Source organism: Sylvia atricapilla, chromosome 1 (assembly GCF_009819655.1).
Source record: "Sylvia atricapilla isolate bSylAtr1 chromosome 1, bSylAtr1.pri, whole genome shotgun sequence".
Taxonomy (NCBI): Eukaryota; Metazoa; Chordata; class Aves; order Passeriformes; family Sylviidae; genus Sylvia; species Sylvia atricapilla.
The window spans coordinates 101,913,462-101,936,917 of NC_089140.1; the positions used below are offsets into that span (position 1 = coordinate 101,913,462).

At 37.0% G+C, this 23,456-nt stretch overlaps 1 protein-coding gene across 7 annotated transcripts in view; it reads right to left on the reverse strand.

The window, feature by feature from the left end:
• The window catches only part of PTPRM (protein tyrosine phosphatase receptor type M), a 440,879-nt gene that overhangs the window by 195,084 nt on the left and 222,339 nt on the right, over positions 1-23,456 (reverse strand). For all 7 annotated transcript variants that reach the window (XM_066329240.1, XM_066329214.1, XM_066329205.1 and 4 more), the window contains exons 8-11: positions 16,088-16,396; positions 12,831-12,940; positions 10,354-10,555; positions 6,573-6,675 (exon numbers count right to left, since the gene is read on the reverse strand). In XM_066329240.1, coding sequence (XP_066185337.1) covers positions 6,573-6,675; positions 10,354-10,555; positions 12,831-12,940; positions 16,088-16,396 — 724 coding nt within the window. The remainder of the gene's footprint in view (positions 1-6,572; positions 6,676-10,353; positions 10,556-12,830; positions 12,941-16,087; positions 16,397-23,456) is intronic.

The following is a 23,456-nucleotide window of genomic DNA, read 5'->3' on the forward strand; positions in this document are numbered from 1 at the left end:
AACTGTTGCCTTCATGAGGGAGACTGGAAAAACCCAGTGCTTCAAAGGATCTTATCAAGAACTGGTAAAGACGAACTGGACTATCATGCTGTCAGAAGGGGAGATAAGCAGTACAGAGAAGGCCATCATATTGAATTTTGCAAAGATACGGTCTCTACTGCAAGCTACTTAAGGCCAGCTTGTGGAAGGAAGGTAAAAAAAAAAAATAAAAAAGCAGAGCCTCCTAATGGTCCAGAATTTTTTTTCAGTTGTTAATTATAACCAATATCTGTGAGAAAGTATTAGTGAGTTATGAAACTGAAATTAATCTCTTCAGAGATAAGGATTAATCTCTTTTTTATACTTGAATTGCTCTAGCTTGCTTTACTTACTATGGATTAATATCTATTAATTGCTAAATGACAGGTGTCATTACATGCTGAGCTCTCAGTAAGACAAATTACTACTAGAAGAAATCAAGAATCAATACTCATTTTACCCAGGGAGTATGTGAAAAGTCGCAGTAAAAGGACCATGGAAATTTCTGAACGAGCTTACAGGACATGTGAAGCTGCACCACGCATGTCCAGGCAACAGTAGCATAAATTCTAGTTCAAGCCACAGTAAAAAATCCAAGGACAAGTTCTACTGCATAACAAAAAAGAATTACAGCATTTTTATAGCATAAGCAATTACTGCACCGTTCCCTCAATGAAACAGAAATTGACCCTTCTGTTGTAAATAATTACGCTTGTTGCTATAAAGAAGTGACAATTATGGGCATTAATAAAACCCAATCCCTTCTCTACCACAGACATCCTCAAACAACTTTACTGGCTGACTTACAGGTTGTAAAACTATGATTTGGAAAGAGCTGACCCTACAGCACACAATTCAGGCATTTATGTTTACAGACCCTCAAGCAATAGACAGGATGCTCATAGCAAGCAAATTAAAGAGTTCCCTTCACGCTCTTTAGATCCTGTAGTCTCACAGTAATTTGAAAGGCTGTATTTTGAACATGGCATCCCAGAATATTAGTGGGTTTGTAATGTTACTTAGACATGTATAATTGCATTATTTCAACATCCCCATTCCTTTATCACAAACACACCTAATAGCCAGACTATTTTATCTGTGAGCTCTTGAAAGGCCAGAGTTCACTCTTCATTTTATTGGGACGTTTTCCAAATTCTGTAGATTAATGTACAGTTCTGGTTCTTCTCTCCTCAGCTGTGTCTACATAAGATTTTCTTTTTTCTCGTTACTGCATTACCATGTAATGCCACTGGGAAGAGAAGGAAATTACAAAAACATGCTAGCACTACATAATGTGCAAGGCAGGAATTGTGAGAGGACATAGCAAAAAATGCAGATATTGCAATGTCTTTATTGGCACATGCTATTGCCATGTTTTTGCCCACACAGAACACTAACATCTCTTATTGTGCCAGGAGAATCAGCATTCTCCCATTTCAAAACTCATTAGCTCACGTATCCTGAATTTGTAATTATACTCATGATGTCTACCTTCATAATTCATGCACAGCAACTAATGCTGTGCTCTTTCTATGCAACATAGAAACTCAGACAGAGATACCAGGAACTTTGAGAAGTGGAATGCAACTTTGAGGCCCAGGCCTGTGGCTACAACATACTCACAAGAGCAATGCAAGCGTCTCACAGTAATGAAAAGTATTCTGAAACTTTTACATTCAGAGTGTTTGAAACCCTCCTGCTGAGTACCAAATATATCTGCATGTGTTTCCAAACAGCCTGCCTGGCTTGCTAGTTTTGGGGGGGGGGGGGTTTGATTTCTTGAGTGTCAGTGAAACAATTCAATCTGCTGATCTCATGGCCAGGTGAGTGACTTTTTTGTAATGATCGTTGCACATTTCAAGAATAAAGGTAGTCAGTAGCTTTTCTGGAAGGCTGTCAGATTGGAGAATCCGACTGGAGAATCCTGAAAAAGCTCTCTCAGGCTTCAGATGACCCCATTTCTCCATATGGAAGCGGATGGACAGTACTGCATGACCTAACTTAAGTGGCACAAGAGTGCCAATGCCTGCTGCTACCCTACGAGGAAGGGAGTGTAGAGAGCGATAGAGATGATGGCCAGACATGGAAAACTGATCCTCATGGCACCAGTCATGCTGAAGGAAAGAGGTGAGGCCATAAGACATACCTCCTGCCCTGTAATGTGTGTGGCAGGCACAGGAAGGCAACTGTGACCTCTGCTTCACGTGCAGCATGACGTGGTTCCATAGGGAACTGCTGCATTACACGAGGCTTTGCATTCAGGGTGACCTCCCCAGATTAACTCACTCCATCCTTCTACTGTCAGTGGGTAGGAATCAGGTGTCCTCTGTCATTCATTTAAAAATTATTGCACTCTGAGTGCTGCTGAAATGGATAAACCACATACAGAATTAAGTACTCCTTGAACTTGGGCTGACAAAGTTTTCTTCACACCATTTCAATTTCCTGCGAATCATGCTGTTCCTGTGCCAGGGACCATGTGTAGACAACCTTCATTCCAGCTGTGACAATGATCCAAGTATTTAAACGATGCTTTCAAAGTCTGGATAAGCCAACAAGAAATGTACATTTCTGTGAAATTTAGGCAATCTCACGTGTCCCTCTGATGAGGCAGTGCTTATCGCTTTAGATAACATGCGGTTTGAAATTTCTACGGTAAATTCCAGTTTTACTGCAAAATACTTACTATCTTATTATCTTATGGCCTTTTGAAGTATAATAAATGCTACTTCTTCAAGGTAGAGAGATTAAAAGTATGTTTCAAAATTAAGCACTTCAAGTAAGGAGATGTTTGCTTTAATTTCCCAGTAGCGTTCTTATTTATGCAAGTGGAAGAAGTTGGGCACACAGGTGATAAAGGGCATGAGTGGCGAGTACACAGATTGCCTTCACTCTAGAACATTTAGCTTTCAGCTCACATAATTCAAAGTTATTTGCTTCCTTCTGCATATTTTCCTTAAGACACTTTTAAATTTCTCCCTCTCATCCTGTCTGGGCTTTGCAGCCCCAGATGCCGCTGGACTGATCCCACACACTCAGAGCACTCAGAGCAGGAAGAACCTTGGCGTCCCAAATGCCAGTTATTGCATCCACAGGGATTTGCTGACACATTTGGTCATCCTGTTCTTTCACTTCAGACTGGATTAGGGAAGTACCAAATATCTGTGGTGTCTGTGTGTCTGTAAGAGCAGAAAGGTTGGCTGAATGGGCCATTAACTGGCCCAAAGAGTTTAAGGGGGCAAATCCAGCTAAGACAAACTCTGTAATAATGTAGTATGAAAAACAGATCATGAAGCAGAGTAGAGCCTGGATGCTCTTGCCTTCTTTCTTATCCATTTTGCTCCTTTCCCAAATCTGCTCCTCACAGAGACTTGTTATCACCAAGTATTTCCAGTGTTATCTGAGCCAAAATCTTCGGGATGTTTACTATTAAAGCTTTTTGAGGATGTGGCATGGAATAGCAGGAAGAGGGTGGTATGGGGACAACATTTTGTTGCTTATGTAAACAGATGAAAGAAGTGAAAACACTTGACGTTTATCATGGCAAGACTGACTAGAAATAGGTGCAACAAAGAAAACTTCATTTTCCTGCTGAAGCTAAAACCTTGCAAGACAACTTTTTTCCAAGGAGGTCACAAGAACCTTTTATAACCCAAGGTGACAAACAACCTAAAGTTCTCTCTAACACAGGTGACTGTATAAATAGCACTAAAAGCATGCAGTAACCGAGCATTAAAGATCTCATTCCTGTGTATAAGCAAGATCTTTGCAGTAAATTAGCACTCCTTGGTTGATTAAATGGCACTGACCAATTTAAACATTTGTGGACAATTTGGCCCCAGAGTCATCTAAACATTAGGCTAACTTGCCGTGGAGAAGTAAAATCTACAAATGGTATTGCCTTGGAAGAGTGAGTCCCCCCTCAACAGATGTTGAAGAGCCCTCATAGAAAGAATGGTTGCATTTGCATGCTTTTTATGCAAATTCTTCAAAACTTTACTGACTCTTAAATTCAAATATCTGAAAAAAGAGAATATCTGCAATAAGACATGTATTACACAATTTCCACAAAGGGATAATCTTAAATTAAACATTTTTTGTTTCATTTAAGCCTTGCAAATTACAATCATTGTAGAAGTCAAAATAGCTTAGCCAGCTGTTAAAGAAGTGCATACATTCATCATTACTGAATGCATTACAGCTTTAAACATATATAATTCCAAAATAATCTCCTTGAAACAAAGACAGTAACAACCACAAAACATGCTGGACCTGAAACTGGAGACAAAGCAAGCAGTATTTGTTGTATTTAAAATCTGACAAAATACATTTCAATCATGTCCAGTCTTATGAATTCTAAAACAACCTGGAATGCCATTTGGCCTTCATGATTATTGTGTACTTTATCATTGTAAACAGAGCTTTCTGAACATTCCTATAAAGTCTGTTTTTTAAATCAACATTTAAGCAATCAGCATTACACCTTCTCTCCTTTGATGTTGTGCTGGTTGTGTGCAGTTTCTAAGCGACACAAAATATTAGGATTTTTCTTATTAAGGAAGAGAAAAAAATTTAATCACAGGAAAAAAAGCTGGACTTCAAAATGACCTCAGGTATCAGCTTTGTTGACATGAATGGCAGAATTTGTGCTCTCCTTTTCCATCTCAGGAATTGAAGAATTTTATGTGTCATGGTTGATGGGTTGATCAATAAAACAACAACAGTCATTTACACTGCAAGTTTAGTGCAGTTTCAAATATCTGCATTAACCAAGCCAGTAGCTGTAGCAGAATCAATAGACAAGGCATCTTGCCTAGTGGTGTGGATAAATGAAGTATGACTAAACTTTTAACATCCAATGAATACAGATTAAGATGATAAAATCCATATGCAGAATGTGTTTTGCAAGCAGTGTGTTTGGGAGTGGAATGTACTACAAAGCGTTAGAAGCATTTAAGGAATTCTTACTTTCATTTTCACTCTGCTTCACTCAGCATTTACGCTCTAAGTTTGCAGTCAGCCTTCATTTTATTTTAAGACCTGTTGCAAAGGACCTCAGTAAATTTGGTACTGTGTATTCATCTGTCAGTTCTATAGCTTCACATCACTTTAAATCTCTCCTTCCATTTCCCTAACCACTCATCCACTTATCTGGCACACTTTCATCTCCTAACAAGCTCCTTTCTATTGTCAGTGAAGTTTCTGATATGTCACTTCTGCTATAGGAGCCAATCATCTTTAGTTCACAATGTAGATTAAAAGATTGAAATAGTTTTTTTATTAATAGCCTAATACATTCATGTTTAAACAATGACTCCAACTTGTATCATTTTCATCCAGATGCTTGAATGCAGAAGGACTACATGAGCTTTGTGAGATAAAGTCAGACAAATATCAAATAATTCTGTTTCTAATCTAACCTTCTAAATCAGTTTCATTAAATGTGCTTTAATATTTGCTGCTTTTTTTCTTGGGTGATTCAGACTCCTGTGATAGGCTATATTTTCTTTTTAAAAAGGTGTCTGAATGAACAACTGAACAGCATTTCCAAAATACAGACCTATGTACATATAACATATATAACTAATAGTAAAAACTCCTAATTATATGAATTGTATGAATATTCTGAAGAAACCCAAAGAACATTTATTTTCATTCATGCATATATAGGATACCAGATCTGTATTTCCCAGATGAACAGAAATTACCAAAAAACTTCAGTATCAGGATGAAAATATATGATAGCCACTGGGTATAGATGGAAACTCTTCCTACAGTAATGAAACAATTAAGGAGGATATACAATCAGCCAAAAGGAAAAACATCCTATAGCTGTGAAAAATCTCTCTCATCCTTGTTTTTGTTAATTCAGAGTATTGAGCTCATTACTGGTTCTCATTTAATATAATTATCAATTTCTCTTTCTTCCTCACCGAAAATCAGGCATCCTTCATTCTAATAATGAAGAACTAACACAGTACCACATATCTGGCAGGGAGATAAACCTCTAAAAACTGGAAGTTCATTAATGGGTACTATATAACACTGAAGACTCCAAGATACTGGTTTTAAAGGTTGCTTTTTAAAATTATTATTTCTGCTATTGTGGTCAAACAATGTAAATGCTTTATGAATGTTACAGTACATACTGTTTAAATTGGCTAACTTACTAAGTGTTGAGTACCTTAAATCTGTGAAGTAAACAAGAAAACTGAATATTAAAGACAGTAGCTCAGCATAAAAAATGTGATATGCCCTTGAACTTATAACACTGCAGTAAGCAATTACCTTAAAGAAGCCACCCACACAACAGAACCATGGCTTTGTTCCTTATCTTCAAAGAACAAGCCACTTGCATCTGGATCAAATCCTTTAAACAATACATGAACACTCAACATCAAAGCACTTTCATTTTCTTCAGTTATTTAATTTAATTAGAGCTAATACAGACATGAATTTAGACACTGATTGCTGTGTAGAAAATCCCCAGAAAATATGTTCAAGAAATCAATCAATTTGGTTCTTAATTTCATAAAGAATTTTTCCCCCAGTACCTGACAGGAGCGCCTCTGCTCTGTGCAGGTTTCAGCAAGACTGTCACAGTGCTGTCAGTTTGATTCAAAGGTGTTTCAAGTTCATACGGTGGCATAGAGGGTGCTGGAATAAGAAAAGAGGAAAATAAAATCATTATTCCTGTATTTCTTCTTTCAAGAGCTGTTTCTTTATCTGAATATGCAATTTTAAAGGCTTTGTATCTTCAAATACAAAGACCATACTACAAGTCTAAGATGCTTTTTGTTACAATGCAAGTGTGAGACAACTGTTAAATAACTTCAGAAAAAAAACTCAAAACCAACAAATCCCGAATAAAGAAATGCCAGCTCACAGCCAATTTCAAGACAGGAAACAGATACTAGTGGGAGTAAGTTTGCAGAAACTATTGAGAATCCATGACTTGGAAATGAACAGTTATCTTAAAAACATCATCTGCAAATGTGTATGCTGAAGCGAATATTGTTTTTGAAACTGAGCCCAGCTTTCTCAGTATGACAGCTGTATCAGGATGGACTCACATAATTTGTTTTTCCTGGAATTTTCACTAGCGCTATAACTGTCCTGGGTCTACTGTCCACCAAGAGTTTATCTGAGTCTGAAGCCCCACTCAGAACTTTTGCAAACTGTGTCTTCATTAAGGATTTACAGTTGTGATTAAAAAAATGCCTCTGTTATTGCCTTCTACTGTTGCTACTTTCCTCACTGCTATCATCTACTCACATTTCTATCACTACATTGGAGGGAAGGCTACTCAGTTAATTGGTTATTTGACAGGCTGCCGTATCCTTATTGTTCACTTGTTAATGGTGATGCACAATTAACAGATTTAAAGGCTAGAGAAGCAAAAAATGGTCATTGCAATGGTCTCTTCTGACTGCAAGGATAATGCAGGGCAATTAACTTCCTTAAATTAATTCTCGCTTGAAAGGGAAAACACATTTGGTGGGGAAGAACATCTTTTCCTTAGAAGATTCTTCCAAAGATTAATTTAGTTCTTCTCAATTCATTTAGTTTCCTCTTACTGGATACTTTGTGTGTACCATAGAGTGTATTATGCTCCACATACAGATAGTATCAACCTCTAGCAAATTATTTTAAAGTGTATTTTCCAGCCATTTTCATTTTTCCAGTAGTAGTCACATCTACTTGAAAGGTAAATGCATTTTTCTCTCTTTTTCCATAGTGCCCCACATACCCAAGGACTGTGTTAAGAATTGAACTGTACTCCACAATTCCTCAGTCTGAGGAAACATTAAAATCTTCATTGCCTTGCATTGCTATTCACTAGTTTTGAAATATTTCACAACTAAAAAAATTAATCTTCAAAAACCTCCTTGTATGCTAGAGAGGGTTTTACTCTGTTTACAATCCTCAGCACAAACATTAAGACTAATCATCTTAAGTAATCTGAGTAGCACTTAAGTCATACTATCACACACTACTTTAAAGGTTCAGGCACACCTTGCAGTTTTGAATATCCAGAACTTGTTCATATAATGCCTCATGCTCAACCTGACCATCCTGTAAACAAGAATAGACAGAAGCTGTATCTGCAAAAAGCTGTATGAACTCTGAATATTTTTTGAGTAGTCTGTCATTTCTTGTCCTTGTTCTCCTGCCCATATCTTAGCAAGTCTTTTGATTTTCCTAATTTCTGACTTCTAAGTCTCTCCTACTTGCTCTCTTTACTAATTTTGTGTCCCTACAAAGACCAAAACTGTCTTCCTGTTTCAGATAAGAGTTGTGGCTCTCCCAGTCATAACCTTTAGTCCTGGCAACTTTTTCCTCTTCTCCGTTTTTCCTTATCTATATTAGGACTCTTCCTCCTCCCCACTGCCTACATGTAAAGAAGGAACGTATTAATAAACAGACAAAACAGGAAATATTAATGTAATTTTAAAATAAAACACAGCAACAATTGCCAGTACATAAGAGTACTATTCAAAAACACTCGACAATTTAGAGGATTTTATTCAGAAAAAAAATGCAGTCCAGAATTAGAGTAAAACACAAAAATTGGTCAAATTGCACTTAACCTGCTCTAAGTATAGTGAACCCTTTAATCCAGAAATGTTCAGAAGTTCTGTTTCATATCTGTCCAAAATGGAGAGCACTAGCCACATGAAAGAGGCCTAAAAGCTTTCCAGTGAGACAATGAGACCACAGCCAACAGCACTGCAAAGAGGGTTCCATATTCAACAGCTAAAATGCCAGTTGGGACTTGTAATTTAATTTAAAAATTCACACATTTTGTTTCCATTTTAAATTCATCAGAGATTGGTTTAAACTACCTATGGACAAAGCATAAACACTTCTTGTTAGTACAGTACCTAAGAGGAAGCAGTGAGAGAGTGGGGTGCAGAGAAAGCAGTTTGGAGAACCTTGCCACATGGAGATTTGGAGGTTTTCCTCGCCCTCAAGCACTCCTGCAATGCCTGTTTCCAAGAGTGAATTTTTGTGATGACGTATCATCTTAGAAAAGAATTTAAGATCCAGTACTATTTCCAAATGTCCAGATTGTCATCCATATTCAGTAGTCTCCATTCCTCATTCTAATAAGGGGTGGTCTCATCATCCTAACTCAAAGTTTTGCTGTGTCAGAAGTTAATTTTTGACAGAGAAGATTTCTGCTCAGTATAGGAAAGGGGACAGAGAACAAACTCCATCTTTACTGATCAGTGTTAATTATGTTTCATGTTCTATACAGGGTTAATTGCCTAACTTAAAAATTAACAACATTTTTGTTTCTCTACAAACAGCTGCGTTGGCAGTAACTTTCACTTCACATTAACTCTCCTTTCCTCTAATAAGGTAGGAGAAATCATTCTATTTCTGATAAACACTCCTCAGTTTTTTTTATTCCAGTGAGGACAGAAAATCAGCGATGGGGGAGAAGTACACAGAATGAGCGTAAAAGAAAAAGAAGATTTTATACCCAAATGCTTTCTGGAAAACCCAGCTGACCACAAATAGCTAAGGCAATTTTCTATAAATATTATCAAGGGGCCAGTTTATTATTGAACTGCCAGTTTAATTCTGAAGTAGACTGTAGAGAAGTGAAGACTAAATGGATTTCAACCGTAACTTTGCAAAACATTTTGTCATGAATTACACAAGCATTTTGTAGGATGCAAAAATATTCCATCCCCTCAATGAAGTGTTCCTCTGCCTCAAGGGAGGGCCTGAAATATTGGTCGAAGATCTGCAGAAGTGACAGAGTCATGCTGCTGCTACCTGAAAACCACTAGTCTTGATGCTCCTGTCTAATACAGTTTCATATCCACTTCAGTCCCCATGCCTGTTAGGAACACAGGCAGCCTGGCACCTAACTACAGTTTCTAAGTGAGCTCTAGATGTACAGCATCTCTGCTCTACTCTCGATTGTTCATGGCTCATTAAAGAGATTTTCCAGCACTGTTACTGTTCTAATTTAGAATCATGTCAAGGCTGACTAAGCTCTGAATGAAACCCTCATCTTCAGGTCCAAAAAAACCCTATGCTAAATGTTGCAACTGCAGCTGGCACTGGCTGCAAACATATAATTCACAGGGGTTTCTTGAGTAATATGTTACAGTTGTGAATAGGAATTTCAAAATACTAGCTAATATTTAAGCACTTGGAAGTTCTTCAGATATGGTAATATATGTCACTTTGACATCTTCGAGGATGAACGTGCTCTTCCTTTTCTCAATTTGCTGCTTGTTAAATTCTAAAGAAGTAAACAACAAAAGAATAACCCAACTCATTATCATAAGAAAATAATATTCTTTGATCAAGTACCTGATATTTTAGTCGTGAACTGGTTTGTTATTGGAGGTCCAAAGCCTTTAGCTGTGCTGGCTCTGATGGTAAAAGAGTAGGTAGTGCCAGGATACAGTCCAAAAAAGAGATAGTGCGTTTCATTTCCTAGCTTTGACACTCGTCCACTTTGATTGGATAAATCTATTTCTGGGTCAAAGGAACTGACTGCTTTGTAGGTGATCTGCAAAAGAATAAGAAAGTTATAAACTGCCTTGAGCAGATGGACAGAGATTGCATCTTTATCCAGTAAACCCTTCTGATGTATGCGCTGTCAGACATTTTATGATAAGCTATCTTACTCTCTTATACTCTTCAAATCCTGAATCCCACGAAGGGGCACAGGAACTGAGTCGTAACTCGTATGAGTTATTACTTTTATAGATACAGAGACGTAGAGGCAGCTAGATTACAACTCTAAAGGATGGGTTCAGGCTTACGTTAATTCCTTCAAGATGCTGGCTTTAACAGTATCACATTTTGAATTCATCTTAATGTTGGTTTTGATTAGCACCAGTAACAAAACCAAAACAAACAGGTAAAAACTAGAGAAGTAACCAAGAGGGAGTGCAGCCCCCCAGTTCCAGCTGACTTTAATTACACTTTGCCCTGAATAAGGTTATCTGTAAAAGATGATAAGGGCAGCTTAAGGCAAATTTTTCAGAAATTGGGTAAAGCTTCTATTTTAGTCTGAAGCTTAGCTATTACAATTGCTAATTTGGATTTTTTCAGGTTATTATATTGTACCTAGGTCAGATTCTCATTTGGAAAGAAGAAAAGATAAATGTTAAGTAATATATGCAGAGTGTATATTGTATCCTCAGTTCCCTCCTTGATTCAAACAGTATTTTTACTTTTCATTAGAAATGTTAATGTAAGTTCACAGTAAAACTTGATCCAGAGTTCTTCTATTAATTACTGATTTCTATGCACTGTAATGAGAATTTAAAAATATGAAAGCCATTTGAAAATATGAAAGCCATTAAAAAATTAGAAAAGTAAAAATGGTTCACCCCTCCTTTCTGCTTTTAAATTTTCATTTTTATGTGAATAATTCCAAACTCCTTATTACATAAAGTGATAATTGACACTCTTGTGCTATACTTTTTCAATATCATTTTAATTAAGAGGACCCATAATACAGTACATAGACACATCCAAGTATTGATGTTACACACCTTAACACTTGCAATTTCCTAAAACCTCTGACCTAATGAAAATTGATTTTTATATGAGCCATCTAATATAACATCAATGAAGTGCTGAAAATTAGTAATAAAAACTTTTATACTATTCAGATAAACCCTGGCCTTATTACGGTAGATACAGGTGTCTCCTCTGCAAATCCTCATCCATAAACTGAACTCACAGTACCTTTAAAAGCACCCAACTGGCCCTTCTAACAGATGACAGAAGATTAAACCACCAACTGTCTGAACTTTTATCAGTAAAGAAATTAAGGTAACATGTTGCTCACATGAATCTCCCTATCTCAATACAGCTGATGGAATTATACATGTGTGTGTATACATTTAAGGACGAACCACTCGGATACAGTGGGTGTACTCCTCAGCAATGGAATTAGGCATGCAGGCACGTTCCTAAGTAGAAACGGGATCCATCACTGTGTGTTTCTAGGTACAGAAATCTAGCAACAATAACAACATTAACACTTAACTAAAACATTCTGATCTCTGAATACAGGCAACTGTTGTAGTAGCTAGAAAGTTGTTAGCTTTACAAAAAACCAATTCATACTTTTTCATAACATTTTATCCTCCTACAATAAAGTAGTTTTCAAAACAGTATCAATAGGTTAGCATTCATTTTAACTTTTCTTTTACACTGTATCTCATTTTTTTTAAACAAAGCATTTCAACACCAATTTTGTAGTAAGGTCAGGTAAGAAGCTTAACAGTGATTACTGTCTGACAGCTTAATCTGTGCAGTCTTTTGTCAATTTTTCTAAGAGGTATTCAGGCAGAGCTTCCACATGAGAAAAAGCAGTGATTTTTAGACATCTAACAACATACAATTCTGTTGAATTTGCATTTTAAAAAAGCTAGATTTTTTTTTTAATTATGCCTGCTTGTTGATATTACAATAGGCTTCCTATAACGATGCCTATCTAAATGTGACGTTGACTGTAACCACTGTCTTATGCCTCTATTTTTTAATGAATTTGCTAAGATCTATCTTTCAATCTTTTAAATATTTGATCTAGAGTACTAAATAGAATGCTATTTCATGGTTCTAGATATAGCAGGTCTCTTAAAGTTGGTAATGTAAGGACATGCTGTGTCTTGTGTAGTTCACTCCTACATTATAATTACTTTTAAACGGCTACCGTTTTTAAAATGAAGTTAATTTCACATAAACTGTAAAAACACATTTTTTTTTATGATTATGCACTTTGGAAAATCAAAACCAGACATAAGACATGGCAAATTTCTAGATACCTCATACAAAGTAATCACACCATATGTTTGTGCTGGTTCTCTCCACTGAAGAAAAATCTTCTCTTCAAAGGTACTCCCTTGAATGGATTCAAGCGGCACAGCACTTGGGACTAACAGATTAAAAGAAAAGAAGCGGTGTTAAGGAAAATCTCAGAAGGACATGCTCTGTTTAAATACCTGTATTTTTGTGCTGAGGCATAAAAACCATCCCACCATAATTTCCCCAAAGACTGAAGCAAAGGCCAGGGCAGCTCAGGAGGAGAACGATGCATTTAACAAGACAGTGACATTACGCATCACCTTCAGCCTAAGAACAAATTAGTGAGCGTCACACATTTCCTGTAAACTTCTACAGATAATTTAAAAAAAAAGGACAAATCAGCTCTTTATAAGGAACTAGGAGATATCTCAAATAGGAATTTTTGCAGGCAAAATCTACTTGTGATACATACTTATCAACAGTGTTACTTCCCAAAGTGGAAAACATATTAAACATTCATACATGAAAATGACCAAGCATTGAAATAAAAAGGTAGAGTTTCAGATGACAGAACCAGTAAAGTTCTCTTGGAAAGATGAGCCACATACTGCATCAAACAGCAATGCTCACTGACAGCAGGCATAAAAACCTACAACAGGATGTACATAAGAAAACTGTGAAACAGTCAAAGTAAATATCTGACATTATTAATTTTTTTTTGAAGTCTCTTAATGTAGGAGAAAGACCTGTGAAGCGTCAGGGATGTCAGAAGGTTCTGATGAAAGGTATGCAGACTGCTCTCAGGTATCTACTTGTGTTTCCATAAGGAAATGGCTGTTTTGCAACCATTGCCTTATCCCCAAGACAAAGCAATTTTCAGAGGAGACATGTAAACAGCACATGGACGTGCATCTGTGACTTTATTTTATAACAACATTGGCAAAGTAATGCAGAAAAGAAATCCTGAAAGATCCACACAGGACTGTTGTGAAGCAACAGGCATTACTGCTTTAGCACTTTTACACAAACTCCATGTGAAAATCCAATAGGAAGATACCACAACATTTCCAACTTGCCACAGAAAGAAGGTGGAAGCCACTTGTTGCAGCGGTTGAAGTAACTTCTCAGACCCCTTCCTGAGATTTACTCAAACGGTTAAAGAATAGAAAAATCTGCAAGCAAGACATTTGGTGACTCCTTCCTGTTGGCACTTCTGGTACAGAACTTCCTCTACATTTCTGCTACAGAACTTCCTCTTCCATGCTGTTGCTGTGGGAGTTTACAAGGTTTAAGGCTTTTTGATCACCTCTCCATAGCTCTCCAGAGAGCTCCATGCTCTGCCAAGTGGAAGCTCCAAGGACACAGGTTCTGAACTGGCTTACCAGTCCTGTGTGCACCAGTAAAATGACACCTCTAGGACAACCTTAATTTTGGGCACTGAACTTTGTTTCCAAGTAGGAGAGAACTGGCAAAACTCATTTGGAATCACAAGATTTATGATTTATGTGTAAAGGAAGAGGAATTAAAAAATATAGTGTAAATAAGACAGAAGTAGTGCGAAGCACTGTGGTAACCTCTCAAATTATCTGAAGATCATAAACTCTGAGCAGTTGTGCCATAGAGGGAGGGTTCAAACACTGGCAGAGGTATACCCAGAGATGTACTCAAACTCAACTGAACAAGGCCTTGAGCCTTGATCTCCTGTTAGCAGAAGGTTAGACTAAATGAGCTCTGGAAGTCTCTTGCAACCAACAAGATTGTGTGAATTGAAAAATAATGATGATTATTTGGGTCAGTATACTCTGTTGTTTTGCATTTAGACTTAGATACCTCACTGAATGTGCACAGTACACTAAAAAGTTGCAATTTTTTTCAAGGTATTCCCTCAGGCACAGACACTGGTTTTTAATAGGTCCTGAAATAACATGTAGTTCCAGAGGGACAGGAACAACAAGTTTTAGATAAAACATATAAACTTCCCAGACAACAATAAGCTCTTTAGAGTTGTCATCCTACAATTGGACCAAATTAAACTGAGAGCATGACAGCACATTTATTTTTAATTAAACATTTCTTTCTGTTAGCTATGCTTTGCTGAATATGTTGCATTAGTAACTATATATTCCTAAATTGTTTAATTTATTCCCTCATATATTTTGATTAGAAATTAATACTACATAAAACCAATACAGCATGTATTAAATAATTTAATGGGCTTACATGACAGACTTCAAGTATTTATTATAAAAGGAGCTCATCATTGTTGATGTTCTTACTAGAAATACTTCCATCATGTTTTGAGGAAATCTATCACTGATCTAAAGAAAATACAAATCCATTCCCATTCACATTTCAGACAATAAAAATGGAAGGAGGGCAAATCTGTTATATAAAGCAATGCCAAGTCATTTGACAAGGTTTCTTTGAACTGTATGTATTTAAAAGATCCAAAACCAAGGTAAAAAAAAAATAAGGTACAATTGTAAGGGGCTATATATCAGCACAGAGTATTTTGGAAAGGTGAAACTGATTCCTGGTGCATTACCACTTCAACAACAAAGTTGCATTTTGGTATTGTACCTAACGGAGCTATAATAAACTCTCTGCATGTGTAATCAAAATAATATCATGGAAGACTTGGGGACATGGTACAGTCTTTTCAGGCAATATTATTAAAGCATTGCAAAGACACATTCCCCAATTCTGCTGTCTCTGCCTCAAAAAAGACATTCGCTCATTACGTTATTTATTATTTATTATTAATCAAAATAGAATAAGTTTAAAAAGAGAGATCTGATAACCCCATGTGAGATGAAAATTATTAAATGGAAGGGAATATCTGTATATTTCAATGCCTGCATATGGAAAATAGTGTCTGAATTAGCAATTAACAGTGCCCAGGTATTTAGAAAGCCAAAAACAGAGAAACTGACACTGCAAATCAAGAAAAAAAATTCAGTGCAGAGCACATCACTCAGTAGAGGAGCTTCCATGAGGATACTGCTGACAATCACCTGAAATTTCTTCAAACTGATACTGGAACTTTAGAGAGGCAGAACCTAGTTCAAGCAGAAGTTACAAGATTAATGATGAAACGATTAAACTATGCTGGGATTTTACAGGTTATGTGAAAGATCACTCTAATAATGGAGCTTTACTCTAGTAAAATGGTGAGGGAAAATCTGTTACAGATTTTGGTGAAAGTAGAAAATGCACTCATACAGAACATTTATACTATCAGGTCACGCACCACGTGCACGTAAATACAAAAACTCACCATCTTCATCAGTTTGCACTACAAGCTCCTGGCTTTCTTTCCGTCCTTCGGGATTCATCAATACTAATTTGATGCTGACATTTGTGTAGGGTGATAGGTTGGTAATTGTGTGCTGGGGATGTGAACTTTCTGTATCCCAGCTGACTTCCTCTCTCACTTGCTCCTGTCCTCCAGCCTGGTAGCGGTAATGGACTGTGAGGTTGTAGCGATGGCAACGTGTGACATTATATCCAAATGGCTCCCAGCAGATAGTGATCTGTCTAGATTTGATCTCCACAACCTCCAGTCTTCGTGGCCCACGCATCGGATCTGCAAAATTACCAACATAATTCTGGTGTCATTACTTATTTGTATTATAATAGTGACGTGAGAAATAAGTTGTATGGTTCTATGACAGATAGGTAGACATAGAAATCCATTGCTTTACAGAATCACAGTATAAATGAAGTATAGTCTCTGAAAAAGCAGGGGAAAATGGAGCAAAGAGTGAGAAGTGTCTGCTGAAAAACGAAGAGCAAACAAAACTCTAAAAAGTTCTTATGATTCAACTCAAAATGCATGATACAGCTGAAATGACACTTTTTTACCTATCTGCTGCTTGCAAAAAGTAGGCATGCCCAATTTCTTTTGCACAAGTTATTTGTATTAACAATCTCAAAAACAAAAACCTGCACAAAACAAGCATCTAAAAAGAAAATGTAATTTCAGAGTAAACTTGCAAATATACGTTGATATTCTTGCACGGCTGTTTATACAGTCTAGATGGTTCTTCAGCTATTTCTTATTCATTTGTTTGTAAGTTAGACTGAATGCAATTACTCAATCTCTATTTGTCCAAGACATTAAGTTAATATTCCAATTTCTTTAAAATAGACCATAGTGGTTTTTCCACAAAAACATTAGCTGTGAATAGTAAAAATACCTGAGTTTGTTATAGTGGTTTAGCAAAGATACAAAATAAACAAAACATTCTCCTGCATCTATGCTTTTCTAGAAATCTCCCAGTTGAAAACAAGTTGAAATCAATCAAAATTACCAAAATCTATACACAAGCACCAAAGACTGTGGCTGATAGATTTTCTTCAATCCTACTGGTCACAGATTCTGAGATATAAAAGTCAATTAAAACTGCCACAATATTATAGCAGAACCACTGAGCTGACAGCCCCCCCTCCATTTTCAAAACACTGTCATTAACAGAGCTATTATAGATATTTAGCAATAATCTGGGTTTTTTCATATTTGAGTCCTCAAAAAGATTAAAGACAATGTCAGGTTTTATCCACTGCTTCACTAGTTAAACACTTAGAAGACTTTTAATGAGTTAGAAGACGCTTATACGTAAACAAATTAATATGCATCTTCCTCCTTTTATGTTTATTAATCAACATGTCTTCACTAGGAATGTTCTAAACAATTTACACAGGATTTCATCTTTTTACTCTTTAACATAATCCCTGCATGCTTGAAATATTTGTTCAAAGATGTCATTCATCTTAACTCCTTGAAGAAAAGGTGTTAAGAAATTGCTTGTTCTAACATCTACAAAGCAGGGTACTTTTTCCCCTTTTAAATCACCCAGCTGCTTTTTAAATTTTTTAAATTAATTTTCACTGTCAAAGAATGCTGATAACCAGTTGATAGAATATTTGGCAATTGGTGAAAAAACAGAAAAATGAATCAAGTTCTAATCCTGGTCTCCTTTCCAGTCACTTGACTGAGAGGTAAAAATGCCTCCACTAAGGATAAATCACTGTTGAGCCATTTATCGGCTTCCACACTCAGACATCCCAGCTAAGAATTCTGGCATCTGGTGGCTTTGCCACATTTCTATTGCTACAATTAAAATTAATATGCAGCAAACCTCAAAGACTGTCATATGGACTCAATAACTTCCTAGACACTTACTTCGGTGTAGTTCAAACATAAACATGGAAAATGAGTTCTCCTGGTTTGTTTTTTTGATTTCATTTCAGCTTCTAAGAATTTTTTGTTTTAGGTGAAATGATGAATAGCAAAGGAAAGTTGAGAGGTATTGTGTAACTGTAATTGTATTTGAATGGGCTAAATAGAAATAGAAATCCAACAAAATTGAGGTGACCCTGACATACAACATTAAACAATTGAACAAAGCTCCTGGCTGCAAGAATATGGAACAGCCTGCTTAGTTCCACAGTGGGCACGTCAGAAAATTCACAGGGGAGCTGAGAAATCACTTTATTAGAGACATAAACCTAATTCATAGCATTTTAAAGGAGAAACTGAGTGGCTGTACAAAATACCTGGATCAAAACCTATCCAAGATTTCTGCCCAGGAGGAAGGTATTCTTATGTCATGTTACCTTAATAAAAAGTACAAGTTAGCCCTCTAGTTAAATCTAAGAGAATGACAGATACATTTCCACCTCCAACAAAAGAGACAAGAGAAAAAAGAGTTTAGATTGTAAAAGACAGAGACAATACAGCTTCCCTTGATATTCACAGGACAAAGCTCATCAGACAAAGCCAATACCCTGGTTGCTTTGGCTCCTGACTTGATTCTGTAACCCATAGCATGAGATAGGTACACAGTTAATTTTTTTTTCCTAACATTCACTCAGAGATTATGCAACTAATAGGACCTTAATGAACCCTGCCATTAATGAGTGTCTTAAAGGTGCTGCTTTTAACCAGGGAAAAAACATGCCAAGGCTAACAATGGAATTTTGGGATTAAAAAAGCCATGTGGCTCAAAACAGCCCTGAAGAACAGCACTTAGTACAACAAAATACAGAAAATAAAGTTTCCATTTGATCAATTTAGAAGCTGAACTGAACTCCCTTGGAGGCATCACTGTATATAACAGATGAAATACTTCACAGAATAGAATCACCGAATCATCAAGGTTGGAAGAGATCTTTAACATCATCAAGTCTGCATGTCAGCAAAGCACTGTCACTGTAAAGCCCTAAACCACATCACCCAGTGCCACATCCAGATGCCTCTTAAGCACCTCTAGGGATTGTCACTTCCAACATCTCCCTGGGCAACCTAATCCAATGCCAGACCACCCTAACTGTAAAAAAAAAATTCTAATTATCTATTTATGTATCTATCAATCTATCTACCTACCTATCTACCTACCTTTAATGTATTATGGTTCTGAGAGCACACTACATCACTTCCAATACACTGGAAGGCATGTGCTCTTCATCAGGAAGGACGCAGGATACTTGGGGAAAGGTAACTGTTAAGCAGCATGAAAAGAATGACAGCTTATGACTGTGATTTAAAAGGGAAAGCTGAATTAATTACTACAGCATGATGACTTCATTTAGTTGGTTGTATTTTCTGCAGGATTTATCACTTTCTCATGGTGAGTTCCATTTAAGTGAAGAAGTAGGCATCTTTCAGAGGTGCTGCTGTTGTGCTCATGAGACTCGCACCAACTATCCCTGCGAAGTGGAAGGCTGTCATCCCAGCACTGGTCTGATGTTGTTATTTTGCACCAGGTAAGGTAAGTGATAGCTACACAGACAAGTGCTGCTTCACGGTGCTGATCACAGCTGAAATCACACCTTTTAGAGCAGGAGTTCAACACACCACACTGACTGTATTATACACAACATACTTCATAGCACGAGTGCTATTTGCCGAGCCTCCTCCTTACTCGGTAAATGCCCACCTGCAGAGGTTACACAGCCAGACCTCTCCACCCACTGCAGTTTTCTAAGTGAACCAAGCCTCTGCTGCTCCTCAGTACTCCAGCTATTTTCTTACACATTACTGGTACAAATCATAAGGCAAATGGGGAAAATGAGGCCGCCCAGTTCATAACAGAAGAGGCTTTCCTCCCAAAGGAGTACACTGTCTGTCAAGCCTGAAGCTTAGCCAGGTAGTTCTTTACCCATTCCCCTGCTGGTGCCTGCAGCATTTTTCATACTGCTCTCCTTCTGCCTGGTTCAGCAGGGAATCAGGCAGTGAATTCTGACAGTTGCAGCTCTGACCTGAGGGACCAGCAAGCCTGGTTCTAGCCTCTGGCACTTCAGCATCCCATTTAATCAGTGATCTTGGCTCCTTCTCTGCTCCACTCTGTTTTCCTGAGAATATGGAGCACAGACTGACAGACAGGATCAATTTCCATTGCAGCTGCAATTCACAGCTCATTTCTCTGGAACTTCACTCTTTACCTTTTACCACAAGTATAATGCTTTTTCAGAAACTCAATTTCAGAATCACAGAGACATTTAGGTGTATTTTTAGCATCCTGTCATTGATCATCAAAACTTGGGTTTAGGATGAAAACTCAAAACTGGAAGTTTTGTCTTTTCATTACAGCCTGGACAGACCTGCTGAGGTAAGAACAAGAAAGGAATGGCATGGTGATTTTCTGCCACTCCATGGTACTCCAGCAGCTGAAGACATCTGGTATATGTTAGATACTATTTTAAAAGGCACCTAAAAATAGGAATTAAGAATTTATTCCTTGTCTAGGCAAACTATTAGTGGAATTTAGCTATGCAACAACTCTCAGGACTAAAATTTCATATCAGACTATTGTCTTCCCACAGAAAGTAAGGGATAGATAGAACAGTATAATATACAAAATAAAGATGAAAAGTGAATCATTTGAGATTTAACTTATTATCCACTATACAGCTTTTTATAACACAATAGTTAATTAATAATAATTAAATGTAAAGACTGCTTTACAGATTGCCTAAGCAGTCATGTTCAAATCACTTAACATCTTTTCACATCAACTCCCTCTGAGTTAAGTGGGAGCCACAGTACTCCAGCACCAGTATCTGATGGCATCACAAAGAATTTCATGAATGCCTGCAAGGAACTTGCACGTTAGAGTGATGAAGACCACCTACAGGGGAACAGAAAACATGGTTTGTGAGCCAGCTGCTTTGAAAGTAACAACATTTAGTTTGTTTCTAGAAAACAAATCTCCACATTTGTATACCTCTACAGTCAACACCAAACAAGAATATAGGTAGAATAATTTAATTGTTTGATTTGTCCTCATTTGATTTGAAATCTAATCTACACATGACTACTAACAATTCGAGGTTGTTTGCAAACTTGGTAAGACAGTTTCTTAAAAGATCACTTTCAAAATGTGATGGTGTGATTTTTACACTGTAATTATTCTTCATCTGAGTTTTTCAACAACAGACTGAAGTTCAAAAAGAGCTCATCTTTGCTCCAAATGCCACATGATTTATCTCTTCTGATAACAGATCAGGGTTTTTCGAATTCCAGTTTGCCAAAACCTGTGGAATGCAGTTGAGGAAAGAAACAATGAGCAAGACTTTGGGTGGTGCAATTTCACAGGTTTTTTAAACACATTTTTATTTCAGTCAGATTTGTTAATACAAAGAACTGATTTGTAGTTAGGATTAGAGAAAGAAAAGAAACACTTTAACCACATGATTTTTCATACTGTCCATTATTTGGGTTATAAAAGAAAGTACTCAAACAAAGAGAGGACAAAGAAAGAAACAAAGGAACAAATGACTCATGAACAGAATCAAAATCCTAATATGATGATGGTGGTGTGATTGTACTGCTTAGTCCCACTATTTTAAAATGAAAACAAAGACTAAGCTGCCAGTGTGCACAAAACTGTTGAAGATTCAGAAACAACCTTTGAGTTAAGAGTGGCACTTTAGAGGTTGGTCATTTTATTCATCTAAGAGCCCAGCATGCTCAGGAAAAAACCAAAAATGTTGAAAACCAGCAGAGAATAATTGTAAATTTGTGGAACACTGGTGTCATAAGAAATATCTCTACTTCCTGTCATGGAGCAGCCATAGAAATTGATAGCAACAGTTACTAAGGTTATTCAGGTAAATGTAAAAGACACAGACGATACCCAGCATCTCCTGGGAAGATTCCAAATTACTGTATTTAAAATTCTTTACCAATATGTCATATTACTAATAATAATTCCAAAAGAATATGTTCTAATTCTGCAAAACCAGATGCCTCCCACAGAAAAGCAGCACTTCTATCAGTCTTCTAAATGTACTCCCTGACACTTTAAAAAATGTTGGGATGCAAAACCTGCAGAGCTTCAGCGCTAATGAAAGAAAGAACAATGAGACAGCAAAACTGAAATGGTAGTCACCCACAATGCCACAGAGGAAAGAATAATCAGGTTTTTCATACATATAAAATATATATGAATAGACTAAGAATGTTTGCACCAATACTGGGCAAAATGGCTTCTTTTTAACTGTATTATTTTTAAAAATAATTTCTTAGTTTAGATTATAGTCTTTCAATTACATTAATATGTCCTCCACAGGCACAATGCCAGTGAAAGAAGATGAAGAGAAGGATGTACATACCCTGAAGTCAGCATGCTAGCTTTGAGAAGCAGCCTGTGGGGATCCTTCTGCACCCACATTATTCAAGACTTTAGAGTGCTGAGAAGCAGGAACAAGCCTCCTGCACACATTTCTCTTAGAACCTTTACTATCATGATCAGCATCCACAGTGTCATATTGGACAGAGAGAAAGTGTCAATAGGACTAGACTGAAGTAAAAAAAAGAAATCTCAGAGCATCTCAGAGCACCTGCTACCACAGATAGTTTTTTTTTCCTCTGGACTAAACCACTTCCCATCATCTGAGAACTGGAAGATTCACATTTAGAGCATATGCTAATACTCAGCCTCTATTTCCTGGTGAAGAAACCAAAAGTCTACCAGATGAAAGAGAAAAGCCAGCATCTCCCAAACTGCCACACTGCCAGGAGATTACAGCTCATACCATTGTTTTTCAGCATGGAACCAGATGCAAGATCATGCTTCTGCTGATTTTATTACATACTTTAAGTATTGTGTAGGTAAACCTTATGTATACGCATCAGGTATGACGAAAGCATGTTCTCCTGTTCTATATCCAAAGAAACTGAAACTCAGAAGAAACTGAATTACCTGCTGAAGGGTGCAGTTCATCTGTAAAAGCCACGGAATCCTGGTTCTCAGCCTCATTTCTAACCCACTAGAAGACAGCACTGAAATGTGCTTTTTTTCCCTCTCTACTTTGTGGCCAAACAAGGTTAGTTCCAAAATGTGGGAGCTCAGAAAACAATAAAATATTCACAGCTCACAGCAACAAAACAAATAGGCCAAGTTCTTATAATAAGACATCTTGAATCCTCATTCACTTCACAATTCAAATGTGAGACATACCAGAGATCTACATTTTTCAGGAAGGATCATACATACTAGTAATACATCATCACTAAGAGAATTTTTTTCGGTGATATTTCTAGATGAGACACAAGCTAAGGATACAGGAATTGTTGGGAGAGAACTATAGAAGATGAACCATTTTCTCTCCATGAACTATAGAAGATTCATGGAAAGAAA